Below are 21,281 nucleotides of genomic sequence, written 5' to 3' on the forward strand. Positions count from 1 at the left end.
ATATTCAAACAGAATTCAGCCATGAATTAAAAGAATGATACCCTATGACTAAGTGGGATTTATTCCTGGAGGGTAAGGATGATTTAATGTATGAAATATAGGTCACTGCCATCCACCACATCAACCAGATGGAAGGTGGAAAAATAATAATCTTCTCAACTGATGCAAAACAAGCTTTCGACAAAAGTCACTGCCCTTTCCTGATTAAAAAACAAACCATCCAACCAACCACTCAACAAAGTAGGAAGAGACCAGAAACTACTTTCATATAATTAAAGCCATATATGAACAACCCACAACAAATATTAATGGTGAAAACTGAAAGCTTTTCCTCCAAGATCGGAAACAAGAGAAGGATGCCTGCTTTCACCACTTCTACTCTACCTGGTACTAGGAGTTCTAACCAGAGCAAAGAGGAAATAAAAGTTATCCACACTGGAGAGGAAGAAGTAAAATTATCTTTGCAGATGATATGATCTTAGATGTAGAAAGTCCTAAAGATCCACACACCAAAAAAAGCTATTAGAACTACTAAATGAATTATTGGTTCTAGTGATTATAAGTAGCGGGATATACACACAGCACACAAAAATCAATTGTGCTTCTTTACCAAAAATGAACAGTCTCCAAAGGAAATTGCAAAGATACTTCCATTTACAATAGCATCCAAGAGAATAAAATACTTAGGAATTAGCTTAACCAAGGAGGTAAAAGACTTGCACAGTAAAATTACAGAGCATTTTTGAAAGAAATCAAAGCAGACATCAGTAAGTGGAAACAGATGCCAAGTTCATGGATTAGAAGACTTAATATTGTTTGTTACATTGAGGAATAGTTGATTTACAATATATAAATTTCAGCCATACCACAGTGATTCACAATTTTTATAATTATAAAATATTGGCTCTGTCACCTGTGTGGTACAATATATTCTCTTTGCTTGTTTATTTTAAACATAGTAGTTGGTTCATCTTAATCCCACACTCCTATTTTGCCCCACCTTCCCTGAATTTAATGTTGTTAAGATGTCAGTATTACCCCAAGCGATCTACGGATTCAGCGCAATTCCTATCAAGCACCCAATGACATTTTTTGCAAAAATATAAAAGCCCACTCTAAATTTCATATGAAATGTGACTAGCCAGCGCATGGCCAAAACGATCTGGAAAAAAAACAAACGAGAGGCTCCCACGTCCTAATTTCAAAACCTACCACAGAGCTACAGAAATCAAAATGATGTGACATTGACATAAAGACAGACAGACTGTATAGACAAATGGAATAGAATAGAAAGCCCAGAAACAAATCTCTGTACAGTGCAGTGATTTTGACAAGGGTGCCAAGACCATGCAGTGGGTAAAGAAGTCTCTTCAACAAATAGTGCTGGAAAAACTGGGTACTCTCTTGCAAGAGATTGAAGTTGGACTCTTACCTAAAACTGTATGCAAAAATTAACTCAAAATGGATCAATGTAATCCTAAATTAAAATTACCGTTAAACTTGATCTTAGAAGAAAAACATTGGATAGGAGCTTTATGGATTTGCATTTGGCTATAATTTCTTAGATACAACACAAAAGGCTTCTCCATCAAAGGAGAAAATACGCAAAAGAAAAATATATAATTTTCATGAAAATTTAAAAATGTTGTGCATCCAGAAACACTGTTGGGAGTTTCCTCTGTGGTGCAGCAGGTTAAATATCTAACATTGTCTCTGAGGTGGCGCGGGTTTGATCCCTGCCTGGCCCAGTGGGTTAAGGGTCCAGTGTTGCCACAGCTGTGGCATAGGTCACAGCTGAAGCTCAGATTTGACCCCTGGCCTGGGAACTTCCATGTGCCACAGGTGGAGCCAAAAAGGAAAAGAAAAAAAAAAAACCAAAAAGGAAAAGAGCTCATTCTTAACAGTAATAGCCCCAACGTGTCAGATATCTCAAGTGTTCATTTAGTGCCCAATAACCAATATTCCAAAATTTGGTGAAAAATTCCACAGTGTGAGTACTGGCGAGTATAATAATTGAGGCGGGGACAAAAGGTCATTTAGTTTGATGGGTGAAAATGGTTTTCATTGTCCCACTTAGAGTTCACTGCATCCCCCCCTGGGTTGGAGGCCATGCCTGTCCCATCGTGACCACCAGGAAATTTAGTGGCGACCAAGGCCCACAGTGTCGTGCTGGCCTCCTGTATTTGCTGCTGACGGGTGTCCCTGTCTGAAGTCCTGCTGCCTCCTCCTCTGTGTTGCTACAGCTGTGGCGCGAGTTGCAGCTGCGGCTCAGATTTTTTCCCCTGGCTGGGGGACTTCCATGTGCCATGGGTGTGGCCAAAAAAGAAAAAAAAAAAAGTCAAAACAATAAAAATATGTGCAGAGAAGTCTTGTTCCCACCCTCCCACTTCTGCAAGCATAGCTATAGAATTTGAAGGTCATTTTTCCCAATGTAAATATCTGGAGAGCACTAAATGAAATAATTCACTAATTAAAATGAGTGTTGACGAATATATCAGGCTGTTAGAGACTTTGAACAAGTAACAGTTTCCTGGTAAGTTATAACTGCTCCCCCCTCGATGCCCTCCCCCCATGTGTGTGCCATACTTTAACAAAAAGTCTTTATGATAGAATAAAAATAAAGTTTGTGGGAGGTCATCTTGAAATGGAACCAAAGAATTTGTATCAGTTTATATTTTCAGTGGTTTCTAAAAGATCACTCTATACAAGTTTCATGAAGTTTATTTGTATGTTATTTTCACAACATTTTGTGGGGAATATGTTCTAGAGCAAATCATTCTGTGGCGCGTAGCTGTTACTACTTGGTGTCACATTCGGGGTTGTAAACAAATGAAATTTAATAGGAAAAACTGAAGGGGACAGTCGCACTTAAACATTAGCTACGGTATCTTCCCTTAGACTTGCTCATGAGACTGACTGCGTGTGTGTTTTCTTCCAGATTTGGAATGGAGAGAGATGGCAGGAGATGACTGCGAGTTTCATTATGGAGGTAGAAACCCCGGGGCTGGGGAAAGAGAAGGGGACTCCGGGCAAACTGACAGCTCACTGGGATTTTATATTTTGGACAATTGGGAGAAGTCTCTGTCTTCATCAGAGAGAGAGAGCGAGTTCTTAATTTAGCTTAAGTTCATTTGTGTCACTTCCAGCTGACTTGCCTGACGCTTCCTTTTCCTTGGCTTTTTCAGATGGTACGAACGAGGCTCAGGAGAGTGACTTTCCAACAGGTATGTTTCTTCTCTCTGTTGCTTCCCTCTGCACTCACTCCCTCTCCTACTGAAGCGGGCAGCCCTCTCGGCAGCTGATCCCAACACCTGACTGCATCAAAAATCACTGCCAGCCCATTAACCCTCTATGTGCCATTAATCAGACAACTCCCTGGGGAGCCGTTACCGTATAGCGTCAACATAGTGAGTTTGCCTCTTTGGAGGTAAAGGCCAGAAATCTTATTTTTAACAAGTTTCCAAAGTGATTCTAAAGCGCATCCAAGTTTGGGAATCATTCGCCAGATCCAGTGGTTTCGTTTATAGTTCTGCCCAGGGTCGCGGACTGGGTATGAGTGCACATGTAAATAGGTCTGTTTGTTCTGGCTTTTCCCTGTTGCACTTAGCTACCACGCGACTCTAAAACAGTTGTTCTAGGCCCGGGTACGTAAAAATAACGTCCCTGGTTTCATTCAGGCAACGCTCAGGAAGTTATTCAGATGATGGATCTGTCTCACTAATGTCTCTCCCCATACAGTTCTTTTGTTTCTGCAGCAAGTTTGCCAGCTCCTGTTCTCCCAGGGGGCCGGCCCAGCCCCATGGCCCCTAGACCCTCTGAGCCCCTGTGGAGGGTAGAGTTTCTGAGGAGAGACACTAGGCAGCAAGGGGACCCCCACAGGGGAGTGGGACACCTCGCTTCCTGTGCTTTGCATCCTGCTGATCCGCCAGGAGTGGTCCTGAACCCACCACGTGACCTCCACGGAAACAAGAAGAGGGCTGCTCACCTGCCCTTCCTTCTGTGATTTCTGTCAGCATCTCAGGTGGCATCACAGCCACATAGGTTCCTCTTTTGAGAAAAGGATGGAGAGAATCCTGGAGCGCAGCAGCATTTGTATTTATTTATGTGGTTCATATATTTAACATTTAAAGCTGACTCATGACAGGGAGTAAATTACATGCGGTGGAAGCTGGAAAGATGCCATGACCATGGCCAAGACCAGGGATGTGGATGAAAGCTTTGCAGGTGGCCTTACTGTCCTGAGCATCGAGTCCCTGTAAGGCTTCAGTCGTGTTGGGTGTTAACGGTTGACAGTCTCAACAAATAAGTACAGTCTTACAGTAAATCTCTACCAAATTCTTTAATGTAGTGAAAACTTAAAACCGTATTACTGGCTTCAGGTTTGCAGGCGTTATTTATCTCTGATTTCTGTCACTCCGTACCCGGCAGTAACTCCCTTTTTCCTTTACACATTTTCCAGCTGTGTGTCGAGAGACAAGAACATTAACTAGAAAATCAAAGTGCCCCAGGGACTGTGTCCCCTGTGGGACATTCCTGGTGACGGTGTGAGGGAATCCGCCCCTGGGCCCAGAGGGTGGGGCCCGAGGCACAGGAGTATCTTGGAGGAAGCAGGGGGTGGGCAGGGAGTGGGGCCTGTGCTCACATGCACAGTGCATGGCTGCTCACTCCAGCCCGTTCCACTGGGGTGGGGTGTTGCTAAATCTTGGCGGTTTTGAGAGAAAGCAGACCTTTTTTTCTTAAGCTCAGACCTCCCAAGTCTTAAATGCTGCCCCTGGACGTCCCTCTCTTTCCTCTCTGGCCCGCCTTGGATCTGGGCTGCGTGATGTGAGCGCTGTCTTGGTCCCGGGTGGCCGGGGCAGGGGGGTGCCTGTGTCTTGCCCTGAAGGAGGCCCTCTCCCCCGCTGCCAGGCCGGCCCGGCCTCCCTGCCTCCAACCTGGGTCCCTGCCACGCGGCCTGAGTGCTCACATCTTCATTTCTCCCCACAGTGGAGAGGAGCAGACTGCAAGAAATGCTGTCCCTTTTGGGACTAGAGCCATACCAGGTGCAGAAACTCAGCCTGCAGGACGCCTTGCAGATAAGCAGCGACAGCATGAAGAACTGGGCTCCGCAGGCTCCCAGAGACCTGCCCTGGAATTTCCTCAGGAAGCTGCAGGCCCTCAACGCCGAAGCCAGGAGCACCACCATGGTGCTGGACGTGGCCCCGGACACCAGGCCTGTGGAGAAGGAGAGCCAGATGGAGGAGGAGATCATTTTCTGGGACACGGCCAACGACATCTCCGCGGACATCTACTCCTTCTCCGAGCTGCCCACGCCCGACACGCCTGTGAACCCCCTGGACCTCCTCTGCGCCCTGCTGCACTCCTCGGACAGCTTCCTGCAGCAAGAGATCGTGTTCAAAATGTCCCTCTGCCAGTTTGCGCTCCCTCTGGTCTTGCCCGACCCCGAGAACCACTACCACACGTTTCTGCTGTGGGCCATGCGGGGCGCCGTGCGGACGTGGTGGTCGCCGCCCCCGAGGGCGGCGGGCGGCTTCCGAGAGGACAGCCCGGGCCTGTCCCGCGCCCCGGCCTTCGCCTTTGTGCGCATGGAGGTCAGCAGCAACTCCAAGTCCCAGCTGCTCAACGCCATGCTCAGCCCCGGCCACAGGCAGCGCGACTGCTTCTGGCATCGGGACCTGAGCCTGGGCACCAACCCGCGGGAGATCGCCGACGGGCTGGTGGAGATCTCCTGGTTCCTTCCCAGCGGCCGGGAGGACTTGGACATCTTCCCGGAGCCCGTGGCCTTCCTGAACCTGCGGGGCGACATCGGGTCGCACTGGCTGCAGTTTAAGCTCTTGACGGAAGTGGCCTCGGCCGTGTTCATCCTGACCGACAACATCAGCAAGAAGGAGTACAAGCTGCTCTACTCCATGAAGGGCTCGGCCACCAAATACTACTTCATCCTGAGTCCCTACCGCGGCAAGCGCAACACCAACCTGAGGTTTCTCAACAGGCTCATCCCCGTGCTGAAGATGGACCACTCGCACGTGCTGGTGAAGGTCAGCAGCACCGACAGCGCGGGCTTCGTGCGCAGGGTCCGCGCCATCGTGGCGCACGTGACCCGGTCCCCGTGCCGGAGGGTGTCCGTGGAGGACATGGCGCACGCGGCCCGCAAGCTGGGGCTGAAGGTGGACGAGGACTGCGAGGAGTGCCAGCGGGCCAAGGACCGGATGGAGCGCATCACCAGGAAGATCAAGGACTCGGACGCCTACCGCCGGGACGAGCTGAGGCTGCAGGGGGACCCGTGGAGAAAGGCGGCCCAGGTGGAGAAGGAGCTGTGCCAGGTCCAGTGGGCCGGGGACCCTCCCGAGAAGTCCAGGGCCGAGCTGAGGCACCGGCTGCTGGAACTTCGCGCGCAGCAGAACGGCCACGAGCCGGCCTGGGGGCTGCAGGAGTTCATCTCGGGCCTCAGCAGCCCCTCCCTGGGCGAGAAGCAGTACTTCCTGAGGTGGATGGAGTGGGGCCTGGCCAGGGTGGCCCAGCCCCGGCCAAGACAGCCCCCGGAGACGCTGCTGCCCCTGCGACCCAAGCACTGTGCCGCCGTGGACGGCAGCGAGCCCCCCTGGCCCGAGCCCCTGGGCGTGGAGCACTTCGTGCGGGAGATGGGGCAGTTCTACGAGGCCGAGAGCTGCCTCGTGGAGGCAGGGAAGCTGGCAGCGGGTCAGCGGCGGTTCGCCCACTTCCCGGGCTTGGCCTTGGAGCTGCTGCTGAAGGGGCTGCCCCTGGAGCTGATCGACGGGAACACGCTGAGCCCCCCGCTGCGCTGGGTCACCGGGCTGCTGAAGGAGCTGCACGTCCGCCTGGAGAGGAGGGCGCGCCTGGTGGTCCTGTCGGCGCTGGGCGCCCCGGGCACGGGCAAGTCCACCCTCCTCAACACCATGTTCGGGCTGCGGTTCGCCACGGGGCGGGGCTCCGGGCCGCGGGGGGCCTGCATGCAGCTCATCACGGTGGCCGAGAGCTTCAGCCAGGACCTGGGCTGTGACCACATCCTGGTGATCGACTCGGGGGGCTTGGTAGGCGGGGTCCTGGCCGAGGCCGGGGAGCGGTTTGAGCGGGAGGCCGCCCTGGCCACGCTGATCATGGGGCTGAGCAACGTCACCGTGGTCAGTCTAGCGGAGACGAGGGACGTCCCGCCGGCGATTCTGCACGCGTTTCTGAGGCTGGAAAAAACGGGGCACATGCCCAACTACCAGTTTGTGTACCAGAACCTGCACGACGTGTCTGTCCCCGGCTCCAGGCCCAGAGAGCGGCGGCAGCTCGGGGATCAGCCGGGTGATGTGAGCAGAGCCACGGCGCAGCTGGAGAGGCAGGGCGATGGGATCCGGACGCTGGCCGACCTGGCCTTTTGCGACCCCGAGAAGCAGCACATCTGGCACATCCCCGGCCTGTGGCACGGAGTGCCTCCCATGGCCGCTGTGAGCTTGGGCTACAGCGAAGCCATCTTCGAGTTGAAGCGATGCCTGCTAGAAAACATCCGGAACGGGCTGTCCAACCAAAACAAAAACATTCAGCAGCTCATTGAGCTGGTAAGACGGCTGTGAGTCCTCGAAGAGACGGCAAGTCCAGCTGCCAGAGGCCTGTTCTGGTGGGGGGCCCGCCCGGAGAGGGGAAGACGGGGTGGGGTCTGGAGCTGCCCGAACAGTGTCAGGAAAGGAAGCCACCTCTCAGACCAGCCCAGGGAGCCCTCGGGAGGGGCGCCGAACAGGCCCCGGGCAGGGGGGTTGGCCTTTCACTCGGCTGCTCTGGAGTGGAGAGTGGCTCCTGACCACCGCGGCCGAGCAGGCGGTACCTGGGAGGGGGTGGGAAGGCGCGCTGAGGAAGCAGAGGGAGGCCTTCCCTCCGCACCGGCGCCCGGATCCTGCCCCCTGAGCAAGTGCCCACTGCGTGCAGGCGCCACTGTGGTTCTGTGTCCCGACAGGCCCGCCCAGGAAGGGTTCCTGCTGGCTCTGTCGCTCCCGGCACTGTTTACACCTCTGCCACGACACAGCACGCGCATCGTCTCACCTGTGCACGTGTCTGCCTCTCCCCTAGACGTGTGAGCTCCCGGAGGCAGGGGCTGCCCCCCCCCCCACCTTGTACCCCAGGGCCCGGCACACTGTAGGCACTTAATAAACGTGTTGAATGAATGAAATTAGTGAACGCACGCATGATAGTAACGGCAGGTTCCTCTCTGTGCCTTAATGGTCTGTTTCCTCCAAGAGGACCCCAGTGGCTGTCGGAGGAGGGCGCCTGCTAGAACAGCTGGGAGGAGTGTCTTTACAAATGCCATCATGCTCCCTCTCCGTAGGTACACATCCATTCTGCAGGCTCTTACTGGAAGACGGAACCAAATCCCTTCCCAGTGGCCCCAAGCTAGCCCCATCACGATCCCGTTTTATGGGTGAGGAAAGGCAGCCTAGAGCGGTCAGGCACCACAGACCTGCCCTCTGCTCACCCCCAGCCTGGCCCCTCCCTTCATCTCACCTCCATGCCCCAGGGCAGGCCTCCTCCCTGACTTCGTCCAGGGCCCACTTGACAGCATGACTCAGACTGTGGGGGCCCCCCCTCTGGGGATTCTCCAGCTGGAATCTGAGTCTGGGCTGGCCCCTACCAAGGGCCAGGGTCACCACTCTGGGCCTCGGACCCCAGCTTCAGCTGTGCCACTAGTTCTGGGAATTGCTGCTTAGGCCGCAGGGCGCCTTCCCTCTGTATTTTGTGATTTCAGGGAAGCTTGACCCCCGGGGGTGACCAGGAGGTTTTGTTCCTTGTATTCCTTCTGCCGACCCCAGTAAGGCAGCCCTCTGGGCGGGACCCTTAAACGGAAGCCCCAGGACATACCCCCTGCTGCTGCCTGAGGTTCAGAATGTTGCCCCCCCCCCCCCCCCCCGTGTGCCAGGAGCCTGGAAGAGCACTGAAACTCAGGAAACCTAATCTTTTGCTAATAAATTTAGGAAAATCTTTTCATTTCTGAAACTCAAAAAGAATTTCTCATCCTCAGGCATTATAAATTTATTTCTTCCTGGATCATTAAATAATACAAATGCTAAGACGTTGGCTCACCTGGAAATACCAAAACCTTTCCTTTCTTTCCCTAGAGCCATGGAAACGACCCAGTTGCCCCGCTAGCACCGTAGGAATTTCAGCCAGGATACTCCTGGGCCCCAAGTTCAGGCACTGGTAACCTCGCTTACAGTTGCTGAATATCAACTAATTCCTTTAAAAATTGACTCAAGCTATTCCTGAAATCTGAAACAGGGAAGCCAGCTGTAGTGGTTCCCTACCAATCCAGGATTCTTTACTTTGGGTCTATCCATTGTCCAAAGATAAAGTTTAGTCACTGAATTCCTGAAAATTAGGTGTGTGCTTTTTTTTGGAAGGGAGAAGGGAGGAAGAGTTCATGACTTTCGACAAATTTCCTAAAGGACACAGGATCCCAAATAGATTAATAACTGCTTAGTGAGCAGGAAAGTTCTTCCACCCATCCCCAGGACCTAAGAAATGGAATCACATCAACAGTTGCCACTGTACTTAAACTGCTGAAAACAGACCGGTCCTAAGGACTCAATGTTAACAGCCCTTGAGTAAGAGGTTGTGCTGGGCAGCCCGGGCAGGACCACCTTGGAGGATGCAGTCAAGCCGCTGAGGAAGTCTGGGGCTGCCCGGGCCGTGTCCATAGACCACGGCCTCTCTCAGGTGCAGGAACAGGAGAGGAGGCCCCGGAGCTGAGCGATTTTCCCGGAGTCGGTTATGGCACTCCCATTCCTCTTTTTAGGGGTTGATGTGAAATTCCATGACCTGCAAAAGGAGTCCACCTTCAGAGCCTCAAGTCAGTACCACTCTTGTGATTAAATTGCCACCATACCCAGGTCTTACCTGGTGCCCTGGAGCCCAGAACATTCAGCATCACTCTACCTTGGCCACTCCTGGGTTCACTGCAGCCAGACCTTCGGGGTCTGAGAGGTCCCAGAACTTGCCCCAGGGCTACTGGGCAGTAATGTCCTTGGACCAAGCTTAGCGATGCGATGTGAGGGCCTTGCATCAGGAAGGGTGGATGGGCTGCTCACAGAGGGTCAGTTGCTTTGGTGGAAGCACATTGGTGATCTCGGAGTGAAAGGGCCTGGGAGCCTGAGACTGGGCACGGGGCCCGCCCCTCTCCCTGGAGACTGGAAGTAGCTCCCTGGCACGCGGAGCTGCCAGCCTGCTTCTGAACTCTGTCTTGCTTCCTGCTAATTATGTGGCCCTTGAGCAAAGTCATTCCGCTTCCTTAAGCCTCTGTTCCCCTACTGGCACCTGCTCTGTGGTGAGGGCACAAAAGCTGGCAGTGGAGGAGCTCGTCTGTGCATGCCACAAGCAAGGCGGCTGAAGGTGTGCCCACACCTGATGCACACCCACGAGGCTTGTTCAGAGGAAGCCACATGCTATATCTGCCTTCTACACCAGCCTCAGAATTCTCACATACGCCAAACAGGAGTCCTCCGGTAAATCCATCAGCGGTCATAGCTTCAAATTAGTCTGCAGCCTTTTCTCCGTCTTAATGGTATAGAGAGCAGTCTTTTAATCCACGTTATCTTAGATTTATTGAGACACATTACCTAGCAGAGCTGGTGCTGAGAAATCTGTACCACTGTCAACCTGACCTGGTAGCTCTCCCCAGCTCCCCAGCTGTGAATTAGCCCAGTAAGGAAAAATCCCTTTTCTTTTTCTGAGTCAGTAATAAAAAAATGATTTTTGCTACAAACTTATCCTGAGTTCCTAAGACTTCAAAAAAATTACATCAGAGCGCAGCCTCATAAGCACCAGTAAGTTGGAACCACAGAAGAGGGCGCCAAGGTGCCCCAGGTCCTGGCTTCTGTGACTTCCTACCCCACGCCCACCGCACCCACACTCCGGACTCTGGTGGGTGCTCGCTCGTGCTCCCGTCTGCCCAGGGCCTCCTTCCTCCCGTTCTCGGTCCTGGCGGCCACTTCTTCAGGACAGACTTGGATGGCAGCCCCACCGAAGGGCTGGTGAGGCTCCTGAGCCCCTCTTACTCGCCCGCCCCTGGGAAGGAAGGGTGTCTAGCCCACCCTTGTGTCCAGATCTAGCACAGCATCTGAGAACCGGGAGTGAGGTCCCAGCGCTGGCACGCGCCAGGCGGCTCCCCTCCGTCTACCCCAAGCCCTGGGGTTCTGAGCCAGCCCAGTCCCGTGTGGGGAGTGGTGTTTTAATTGGTTCTGATATCAGGACACGGCTTCCTGAGCTCGCCAAGGCGTCAGTCAGTAATGACAGCTTGGGACCCCACCCACTGTAGCGACCCTTCCTCCTGGGCCTCGGTGGGGGGGGGGGTTACAAGGGGGCGGCAGGAGCTCCCACGAAACGAGGAGGTAGAGCCCCTCTGGCTGCCTGCGTGGAAGCGAAGAGGACAATTCAAGACTCTGCTTTAACTTGGTTTCGGTGGTTGTTTGGCTGAATTCCCAGGATGGAGCTTGTGAGAACCTCTGGGATTCTTCTTGGTGAATGGGTTGGTTATTAGAAGAGAACAAATTACCAAGAATAATGTAAAAACCATAGGGTTACAAAATGTAGACATGCTGGCAGCAGTTCTAAATTAGAATCAGTCAGTCTTGGGAGTTCCTGCCGTGGCTCAGCGGTTAACGAACCCGACTAGCATCCATGAGGACACAGGTTTGATCCCTGCCTCACTCAGTGGGTTAAGGATCCGGTGTTGACATGACCTGTGGTGTGGTTGCATACGCAGCTCGGATCCTGAGTTGCTATGGCTGTTGTAGGCCGGCAGCTACAGCTCTGATTTGACCCCAGCCTGGGAACTTCCATATGCTGTGGGTGTGGCCCTAAAAAGACCAAAAGAAAAAAGAGTCAGTCTTGCGAAGACTGGCATTGTCTTGGCAAACCCCATGGCCCACGGGAAGGCAGGCATCTCTGGCTAGGGCACCTCTCTCTGAGGTTGGTTTCTGGTACATTCCAGGAAGCAAACATCTTGCTTCAGGCTCGACTGCGTTCTGCAGGTCCACGTAGGCCCAGTTTCCCTCTCACAGTGTCACCCCACAGCCTGGCCAGGGCTCTGTCCTCTGATACAGCTGAGCCCGCGTTCTGCACTGGACCCACTGGACCCACTGGACAGAACGCCTTCCAAAAAAATCCAGATCACACAATGCCCTGCCTTTGTCCTGGGGGCCGGGTCTCCTCAGGGTAGGAGCTGCGAGGGTCTCGCAGGTCCGGGGGTAGAAAAGGGTTGTGAGGACAGACCAACAGCCCTTTCCTGCAAAGGGGTCTCTACAGAGCGGGTCTGGGGGTCTCCCACAGAAACCTGGAGTTCACGGCAGATTCTCAGCCTTGGCTGCAAACTGGCATCATCTAAGGAGCACTGAAAAGAGCCGGGTGTCACCCCCGCCCAGTACTGTCCTGGAGGTGCGGGACCCAAAGAATTCTAAGGTGAAGCCGGGGCCGGTGGGGGGAGAGAACTGCTGCTCTAAGAGCATGAAAGTGAGGCTGGATCCTCAGTATGGAGCAGCCAATCTAGGATCAAGGGCGGCAGTCTGTGCCCAACCACAGAGACACAGGCTTTCCCCACATCCTACCTGGTCCTGAACACTCACACCCACCCAGTGCTGCAGGGGAGTTCCAGGAAGAACAAGCGGGCTTGCTACCACGTGCTGGTTCTGTAACCCCAGGGGAGTCTCTGAGCCTCCACCTTCAGATCCGCCCAACTGGGATAATACTGCCTCCTTTACAGGCCTGATGGGAGAAGGACGGGGTATCAACATACTAACAAATAGAAATTACAGAAAAATAAAGGGCCTAAAAAACCATTCCAGTGGTGATTTAAAAAAATGTAACGGTTCATAGTAATGTATTAAAAATGTCATTTTAGGAGTTCCCGTCGTGGCGCAGTGGTTCACGAATCCGACTAGGAACCATGAGGTTGCGGGTTCGATCCCTGGCCTTGCTCAGTGGGTTAACGATCCAGCGTTGCCGTGAGCTGTGGTGTAGGTCGCAGACGCGGCTCGGATCCCGAGTTGCTGTGGCTCTGGCGTAGGCCGGTGGCTACAGCTCCGATTCAACCCCTAGCCTGGGAACCTCCATATGCCGCGGGAGCAGCCCGAGAAATAGCAACAACAACAACAACAACAAAAAAGACAAAAAAAAAAAAAAAATGTCATTTTAAGTTGTTTATATCATTCCCATGACCTGCTACCCCAGACTGGCCACTGCTTCCCATCAAGGAACCAGCTGAAACCCTTTTTTGCAGAGGGTAAAACAAAGCATAAAACAGAGTATAAAACACAGAAAATATATAAAAAGCCACGAAAGATCTAGATTAGTCTAGAATTCCTGGGAGACACCCGAGGCATAAGGAAGAGCGGCAAAGCCTGAACACCCGGCACCGTTGCTCCGGCTCAGCTGAAGAGCACTGGTCCTCCAGTGCAGGGTCATGCCGCCCTCGCCTGACGGAGAAGCGGCCTCTGCTCCTGTCCCCTGGTGACGGTGCTGTTCCAGCGAGGGCTCGTGAACGCTCAGTAACTGGTTCATCTCCCCAGGAGGAGGTAGACATCAGAGACTATTCTTTAAACACACACACACACATCAGCTGCTTTTTGCTCCGTCAGTGATTTTACAATGTGATTTTCACAACAACCCATCACTGTCTCCTTTTTACAGATGAGAGAAACTGGGGCTCAGGAAGGTCTGTTCGCTTGCCCAGACTGCACAGCCAGGAAGCAGTAATTCAGACGTCAAGACCCCATGTTCCTCACTGCTTTGCAGTAGATTTACAATATTTATCATCCAACTTTATGGAAACTTTAAAAAAAACACTATCAGCTTAAAAGGGTCCTTCAGTTAAAGTTGAAAAGTTCTTGGAAACTCCCATTGTGGTGGAGCCAAAACGAATCTGACTGGTATCCATGAGGATTTGGGTTCAATTCCTCGCCTTGTTCAGTGGGTCGGGGATTTGGCATTGCCGTGAGCTGTGGTGTGGGTCGAAGATGTGCCTTGGATCCCATGTTGCTGTGGCTGTGGTGCAGGTCAGCAGCTGTAGCTCCGATTCTACCCCAGCCTAGGAATTTCCATGTGTTGCAGGTGTGGCCCTAAAAAGAAAAAAAAAAAAAAGTTTGGAGTTCTTAAATTTGGAAAGTATTGTGATCAGAGAACATCTGATTCCTATTCTGTCCACTTATCCAATATGCAGAAGAGTATGAGGCCACAGTTTAAAATTTTAGAAATATATACCTTAAAGCAACTAGAGAAAGAAGAACAAACAAAACCCAGAGCTCCCACTGTGATGCAGTGGGTTAAGGATCTGACTACAGCGGCTTGGGTCACTGTGGAGGTGCAGGTTCATTCCCTGACTGGTGCAGTGGGTTAAGGATCCAGCGTTGCTACAGCTGTGGCACATGTTGCAGCCGCAGTCTGGATTCTCTGGCCCCGGGAACTTCCATATGCTGTGCATGTGGCCAAAAAACAAACAAACTAAGAAAAACCCCCAAAAAACCCAAAGTTAGTAGAAGGAAAGAAATCATAAAGATCAGAGCAGAAATAAGTGAAACAGAGACAAAGAAAACAAGAGAAAAGATCAACAAAACTGAAAGCTGGTTCTTTGAAAGGATTAACAAAACTGATAAACCCTTAGTCAGACTCATCAAGAAAAAAAGGGAGAGGGGGCTCAAGTCAATAAAATTAGAAATGAGAAAGGAGAAGTCACAATGGACAGCACAGAAATACAAAGGATCATAAGACACCATTACAGGCAACTATGCGTCCTTAAAATGGACAGCCTAGAAGAAATGGACAAATTCTTAGAAAGGTATAATCTTCCCAGACTGAACCAGAAAGAAATAAAAAATATGAATGGACCAGTCACAAGTTCTGAAATTGAAAATGTGATTAGAAAACTTGCAACAAACAAAAGTCCAAGAACAGATGGCTTCACAGGCAAAATCTATCAAACATTTAGAGAAGAGTTAACACCTATCCTTCTGAAATGCTTCCAAAACACTGCAGAGGAAGGAACACTTCCAAACGTATTCTGAGGCTACCATCACCCTGATACCAAAACTAGACAAAGATACCACAAATAAAGAAAATTACAGGCCATTATGTCTGAGGAATACAGATGCCAAAATCCTCAACAAAACACTAGCAAACTGAATCCAGCAATACATGAAAGGGATCATACACCATGCTCAAGTGGGATTTATCCCAGGGATGCAAGGATTCTTCAAGGTCCACAAATCAGTGTGATACACCACAGGAGCCAAATGAAGAATAAAACACATATGATCATCTCAATAGATGCAAAAAAAGCTTTTGATGAAATTCAACACCCATTTATGATCAAAATTCTCCAGAAAAAGGGCACAGGGGGAACCCTATCTCAACATAATAAAAGCCAAATGTGACAAACCCACAGCTAACATCACTCAGTGGAGAAAAGCTGAAAGAATTTCTGCTAAGATCAGGAACAAGAAACAAGACAAGGCTTTCCCCTGTCACCACTTTTATTCAACATAGTTTTGGAAGTCCTAGCCACAGCAATTAGAAAAGAAAAAGAAGAAACAACAACAACAACAAAAAAAGACAAAAGACAAAAAAAAAAAAAAAAAAGAAAGAAAGAAAGAAAAGAGAAGTAAAAGGAATCCAAATTGGAAAAGAAAAAGTTTAATTGTCACCGCAGATGACATACTATACATAGAAAATCCTAAAGATGCTATCAGAAACTACTAGAGCTCAACGAATTCAGTAAAGTTGCAGGATAAAAAATTAATACTCAGAAATCTCTTGCATTCCTATATACTAACATTGAAAGATAAGAAAAATTAAGGGGAAAAAATCCCATCTACCATCACATCAAAGAGAATAAAATAACTGAAAATAAACCTATCTAAAGAGGTGAAAGACTTCCACACTGAAAACTTTAAGAAGCTGTTGAAAGGAATAAAAAATGACACAAACAGACGGCAAGACATACCATGTTCTTGGATTGGAAGAATCAATGTTGTCAAAATAACTGTATCACCCAAGGCAACCTACAGATTCAATGCAATCCCTCTCAAAGTACCAATGGCGTTTTCCACAGAACTAGAACAACCCAAAAAATTAAATGTGTACGGAAACACAAACGATCCTGAATAGCAAAAGCAATCCTGAGAAAGAAAAATGGAGCTGGATGAATCAGGCTCTCTGACTTCAGACTATGCTACAAAGCTACAGCCATCAAAACAATATGGTGCTGGTACAAAAACAGAAATACAGATCAATGCAGCAGGATAGAAAGCCCAGAAATAAACCTCCCACACCTATGGTCAACCAATCTATGACATAGGAGGCAAGAATACATAATGGAGAAAAGACAGTCTCTTTGATAAGAGGTGCTGGGAAAACTGGACAGCTACATGTAATAGAATGAAATTAGAACATTAACACCGTACACAAAAATAAACTCGACATGGATTAAAGACCTAAATATTAGTGAAAAACACAGGCAGAACACTCTGACATAAACCACAGCAGTATCTTCCTTCAGATCTACCTCCTACAGTAATGAAAATAAAAATAAACAAATGAGACCTAATTAAACTTTTTTTTTTTTAATTTTATGGGCACACCTGCAGTATATGGAAGTTCCCAGGCCAGGGACTGAATCTGAGCCACAGCTGCAACCTATACTGCAGCTGCAGGAATGCCGGATCCTTTTAACCCATGTTCTGGGCACCTCTGCAGTGACTCGAGCTGGATTCTTAACCAACTGCACCACAGGGGGACCCAGTTAAACCTAAAAGCTTTTGCACAGCCAAGGAAACCATAAAGCAAAACAAAAAGACAATTTACAGAAAGGGAGAAAATATCGGCCAAAAAAGTGACCAACAAGGGATTAGTCTCCAAAATATACAAATGCCTCCTGCAGCACAAGGTCAAAAAAGTAAACGACCCAAACAAAAATGAGAAGATCTAAAAAGACATTTCTCCAAAGCGACATTCAGATGGCCAAAAAACTCACGAAAAGATGCTCAGCATCACTCATTATTAGAGAAATGCAAATCAAAACGACCTTTCACCAGCCAGAATGGCCATCATCAAAAGCCTACAAATAATAAATGCTGCAGAGGGTGCAGAGAAAAGGGAATCTTCCTACACTGTTGGCAGGAATGTAAATTGGTGAAACCACTACGGAAAACAGTATGGCGGTCCCTCAAAAAACTAAAAATAGAACTACCATGAGAAAACATTCCCACACCTGGGCATATATCCAGAGAAAACAATAATTCAAAATAATTTCACTGCAGCACTATTTACAATTGCCAAGACACGGAAGCAATCTAAATATCCAGCATCAGAGGAATGGGTAAGGAACATGTGGTACATATATACAATGGAATATTATTCAGCCATAAAAAAGAATGAAATTTGCAGCAACATGGATGGACCTATAGATTATCACACTAAGTGAAGTAAATCAAAGATAAATATCATATGGTATCACTTATATGTAGAATCTTTAAAAAAAGGATACAAATGAACTTATTTGCAGAAGAGAAACAGCTCCACAGACTTAGAAAACAAACTTGTGGTTACTGAAGGGGACAGGTCATGGGGAGAGATGGATGGGGGTTTGGGACAGGCATATGTACACTGTGGTATCTGGAATGATTGGCTAATGGGGACCTGCTACATAGCACAGGAAACTCTACCCAATATTCTGAGACAATCTACATGGGAAAAGAATCTGAAAAAGAACAGTTATGTATATAACTGACTCACTTTGTTGTATAGTAGAAATTATCACAACATTGTAAATCAACTGTACTTCGATAAAACTTAAATAATAAAATTTTAGAAATAAAACATTCCTAGTAAAGTGGGCATCAAGGACGTTGTCCATTTTTGGAGAAACCAGCTCCAAATGGTCAGAAGAATCTTAAATTTTTTTTTTTTTTTTTTTTTTTTAGCCATGCTTCATGGCTTGAAGTTCCCAGGATTGGGGATCAAACCCATGCCAGAGCAGTAACCAGAGCCACGGCAGTGACAGCATCAGATTCTTAACCCACTGAGCTACCAGGGAACCCCAGGTAGAGGTATCTGGTCACAGAAGATGTACTGTGCCGAAGCCGAGTGCCTCTGTGGCCCTCCCCAGTGTGCTTTTAGGCAACTCACCATCTGCCTTTGCCGCCATCTGCCCTCCACACAGATGATAATCTGGTCCTCCTTCCCATGCAAAACCCCAAGCAGTACGCAAGCAGCGTTGGGGGAATGATGAAGCCAAAATGGCCACATGTTGGCAATTTCACACGATTCAACCTAACAGAGCTAATAACAGCTATTTATCTTTACAGCTCTATGAGGTGGTTTAATTAACAAAACTCATTATATAGATTATGGAACTGAGGCCCAACTGTACAAAGATTGTTACACCTGAGCCGGAATCCAGAGTCCATGTTTTTCCCAGTGTGAATTCAGAACTAGGATTTCCAGTGTTGCTATCTGTCCTTCTGACGATAATTACTGGATACCGATTACAGCGGCAATGCTTTGGTTTGAGTACTACAGGCTCTGCAACATCCCCAGGCATTCCCTGGTCATTTAGCCCTTTCTCCTTTAAAGTTTTCCTTCCCCAAGGACCAGACACCAGGGTAAGGTCACATATGAAACCCTACCCATAACCCATCTTTGAAAAACTGTTTCTTTAAAATGTATTAAAGTACGGCTGTTTACAATATTATATTAGCTGTACAACATAGTAACTCAGTATTTTTATAGCTTATACTTCATTTAAAATTATAGATTAAAAAAACCTATTTCCTGTGTCGTATAATACATTCTTGTAGCCTATTTATTTTATACATAGTAGGTTGTGTCCCTTAATCCCCTGCCCCTATCTTGTCCCTCCAAGAACTGGGTAAAGTTTTAACCAAAACACATTTCCTCTTTATTGTGGATAAAGGTCAGACCTTTTTTTTTTTTTTTTTTTTTGGTCTTTTCTAGGGCAGCACCTGCAGCATATGGAGGTTCCCAGGCTAGGGGTCTAATCGGAGCTGTAGCCACCGGCCTACGCCAGAGACACAGCAACGCGGGATCCGAGCTGCGTCTGCAACCTACACCACAGCTCACGGCAACGCCGGATCCTTAACCCACTGAGCGAGGCCAGGGATCGAACCTGCAACTTCATGGTTCCTAGTCGGATTCGTTAACCACTGAACCACGAAGGGAACTCCTGGGTTTTTTTGTTGTTTTTTCTTTTCTTAAAGGGTATCACTTGGAGTCAGAATTCACCAACCTAATTTCTAGAGCGTGGCAAAAGGCTCGGCTCCCACGAAAGGCCCAGGCCGGCATGGGAAGCAGTGAGCGCTACAGTCTCCAGGGGACCCCCACCAGGAACCCCACCAGGACCCCCATCCTTCGCCTCACGGCCGCCTGCTCTGGGGCGCCGAATCCTTACGTTCTGCGTCAGCCAGTTTCCGGAGCCGAACCACGACTGTGGTAGGCGGAGGGGGGGACGGCCTGTGCCAGGGCTGCAGGCGGAGGCGGAGAGCCCAGCTCCCCACACCAACCGGGTCCACCCAGGCCGTCGCACGAGCTCCGAGCCGAGGCCTCCGCCTCCCACCGGCGGTCAGCGCCGCCGACTGCACCGCGGCCCCGTGCGGGGAGCGACTCCACCCCCGCGCCGGCTCGCACGTGGTCTCGCCCGCGTGGTGCCCTCCCGCGCTTGACCTTTAACCCGGGGGCCGCCCCGCCCCCAGGCGGCGCTCCGCTCGGCCCAAGATGGCGGCGTCCGTGTGCGGCCGGGGGCTACGGCCGCTGGTGAGTGGGCGGCGCGGACAGGGCGGGTGGGTGGAGGTGGGAGCTCTCGTTTCTGTCTCACGACCCCGTCTCCCTGCAGGTGCTGTCGTGGAGCCGGGAGCTGCCCTGCGCCTGGCGCGCCTTGCACATCTCCGCGGTCTGCGCCAAGGTGAGTCTAGCCTGGGGGCGCGCGGCCTGGGGGACTGGGACGTGGCCTGGTGCGCGGCCTGGATCAGGGGTCGCGGGGAGTCATGGCCCCGTTTTCCTTCTAGAACCGGGCGGCCCGAGTCCGAGTGAGCAAGGGGGATAAGCCAGTGACCTATGAGGAGGCGCACGCGCCTCACTACATCGCGCACCGCAAGGGCTGGCTGTCGCTGCACACAGGTGAGGGGACGATGCTGGTCTCGGCGGCGGGAGCGGGGAGGACCTGCAGCGGAGCTGGTGTAACACCCCCAGTTTTCACCGAAGGCGCGCTCAGTCGTGACTGTCTCGTAAACACGAAATGAGCGCGTGCTAGAGGTTTTATTTAACTCAGTCGTCAATGTGAGAGCTAAAAATACGTTAAATGCTTTCAAAGGAGGAGTAGATACTTATATGAGCGGAGATGTTGAAATGTATTTGGAAGGGATGCAAAATTGGCTTTTTCCGTGGGGAGCAAGGACTCAGAAATTAGTTGCATGCCTAAAGACAATTATTTTGCACTGCTACCAGTTATCTATAGTTTAGGTGTAAAATAACTCAGAGGCAGTGAAATGTGGAACCTTGTAGAATTCGACGACCTAGAAAGCTGTTCTAAATATTGCAGTTTTCCGCTGAAGCACAGGTGTTTCACTGTGAGTATATGTAGTTGACCTTCCTCATTCACAGATTCCGTATTTGTGAATTTGTCTATTCTTGGTGCTTTCACATTCATGTTCGTTCTAAGAAATGGTGGAACAACCCCCGCCCGCCCCATGCACCTAAGCTGAGGTTGAACAAGGCTCTGCCTTCTGGTTTCATCTTCACGCTATAAACAGGTATCCCTTTTGAGGTCCTTTAGTGCCGTGCTTTCAAGTTTGTGATTTCACTGCCTTAAAATAGCCTGTATGGAATTCCCGTCGTGGCTCAGTGGTTAACGAACCGGACTAGTAACTTCGAGGTTTCGGGGTTGGATCGCTGGCCTAGCTCAGTAGGTTAAGGATCCAGCATTGCTGTGAGCTGTGGTGTAGGCCGGCAGCTGCAGCTCCGATTAGACCCCTAGCCTGGGAACTTCCATACGCCGAGGGTGCGGCCCTAGAAAAGACAAAAACAAAAAACAAAAACCTATAATGCTGAAGTACATCTGGTGTTGCTAAGGAGAAGTTATCTTATGGGAAAGTTGTACCTTATAGGAAAAAAGCGTTTGCTGGAAAAGCTTCCTTCAGGCAGGAGTTGCAGAGCTGTAGGGACAGAGTTCAAAGTTAAATCAGCCATTTGTAGGTGTCTTTAAACAAGAACAGAAAAAGGTTACA

The 21,281-nt window shown here is 49.9% G+C and overlaps 2 protein-coding genes and 1 long non-coding RNA gene across 24 annotated transcripts in view; 2 read left to right on the forward strand and 1 right to left on the reverse strand.

Annotated features, from left to right (window-relative positions):
* Positions 1–8,170, forward strand: part of URGCP (upregulator of cell proliferation) — a 58,139-nt gene extending 49,969 nt beyond the window's left edge. For all 8 annotated transcript variants that reach the window (XM_085005697.1, XM_085005690.1, XM_085005691.1 and 5 more), the window contains 3 exons: positions 2,939–2,989; positions 3,186–3,224; positions 4,987–8,170. In XM_085005697.1, coding sequence (XP_084861823.1) covers positions 2,956–2,989; positions 3,186–3,224; positions 4,987–7,580 — 2,667 coding nt within the window. In that variant the 5' untranslated portion in view covers positions 2,939–2,955 and the 3' untranslated portion in view covers positions 7,581–8,170. The remainder of the gene's footprint in view (positions 1–2,938; positions 2,990–3,185; positions 3,225–4,986) is intronic.
* Positions 8,171–13,174: 5,004 nt separating this feature from the next.
* Positions 13,175–19,743, reverse strand: LOC146395075 (uncharacterized). 3 transcript variants are annotated; one of them, XR_014834181.1, is made up of 3 exons: positions 19,289–19,432; positions 18,169–18,321; positions 13,175–14,105 (listed from the first exon to the last, which is right to left on the reverse strand). It is a non-coding gene; the product is annotated as an uncharacterized LOC146395075 (long non-coding RNA). The 3 variants fall into 3 exon arrangements; XR_014834182.1 differs by lacking the exons at positions 18,169–18,321; positions 19,289–19,432 and adding an exon at positions 19,451–19,743; XR_014834180.1 differs by lacking the exon at positions 18,169–18,321.
* Positions 19,744–19,750: 7 nt separating this feature from the next.
* Positions 19,751–21,281, forward strand: part of MRPS24 (mitochondrial ribosomal protein S24) — a 49,107-nt gene continuing 47,576 nt past the window's right edge. For all 13 annotated transcript variants that reach the window (XR_014834174.1, XR_014834168.1, XR_014834171.1 and 10 more), the window contains exons 1-3: positions 19,751–19,812; positions 19,892–19,960; positions 20,064–20,175. Coding sequence is in view for 4 of the 13 variants with exons in the window: in XM_021079350.2 (XP_020935009.2) it covers positions 19,774–19,812; positions 19,892–19,960; positions 20,064–20,175 (220 nt within the window). In the remaining 9 variants the exon portion in view is untranslated. The remainder of the gene's footprint in view (positions 19,813–19,891; positions 19,961–20,063; positions 20,176–21,281) is intronic.

This window comes from Sus scrofa, chromosome 18 (assembly GCF_054392235.1).
Source record: "Sus scrofa isolate SSC_HxYL_T2T_F1_AM1 chromosome 18, Sscrofa_HxYL_maternal_Yorkshire_Landrace_v2.0, whole genome shotgun sequence".
Lineage (NCBI taxonomy): Eukaryota > Metazoa > Chordata > Mammalia > Artiodactyla > Suidae > Sus > Sus scrofa.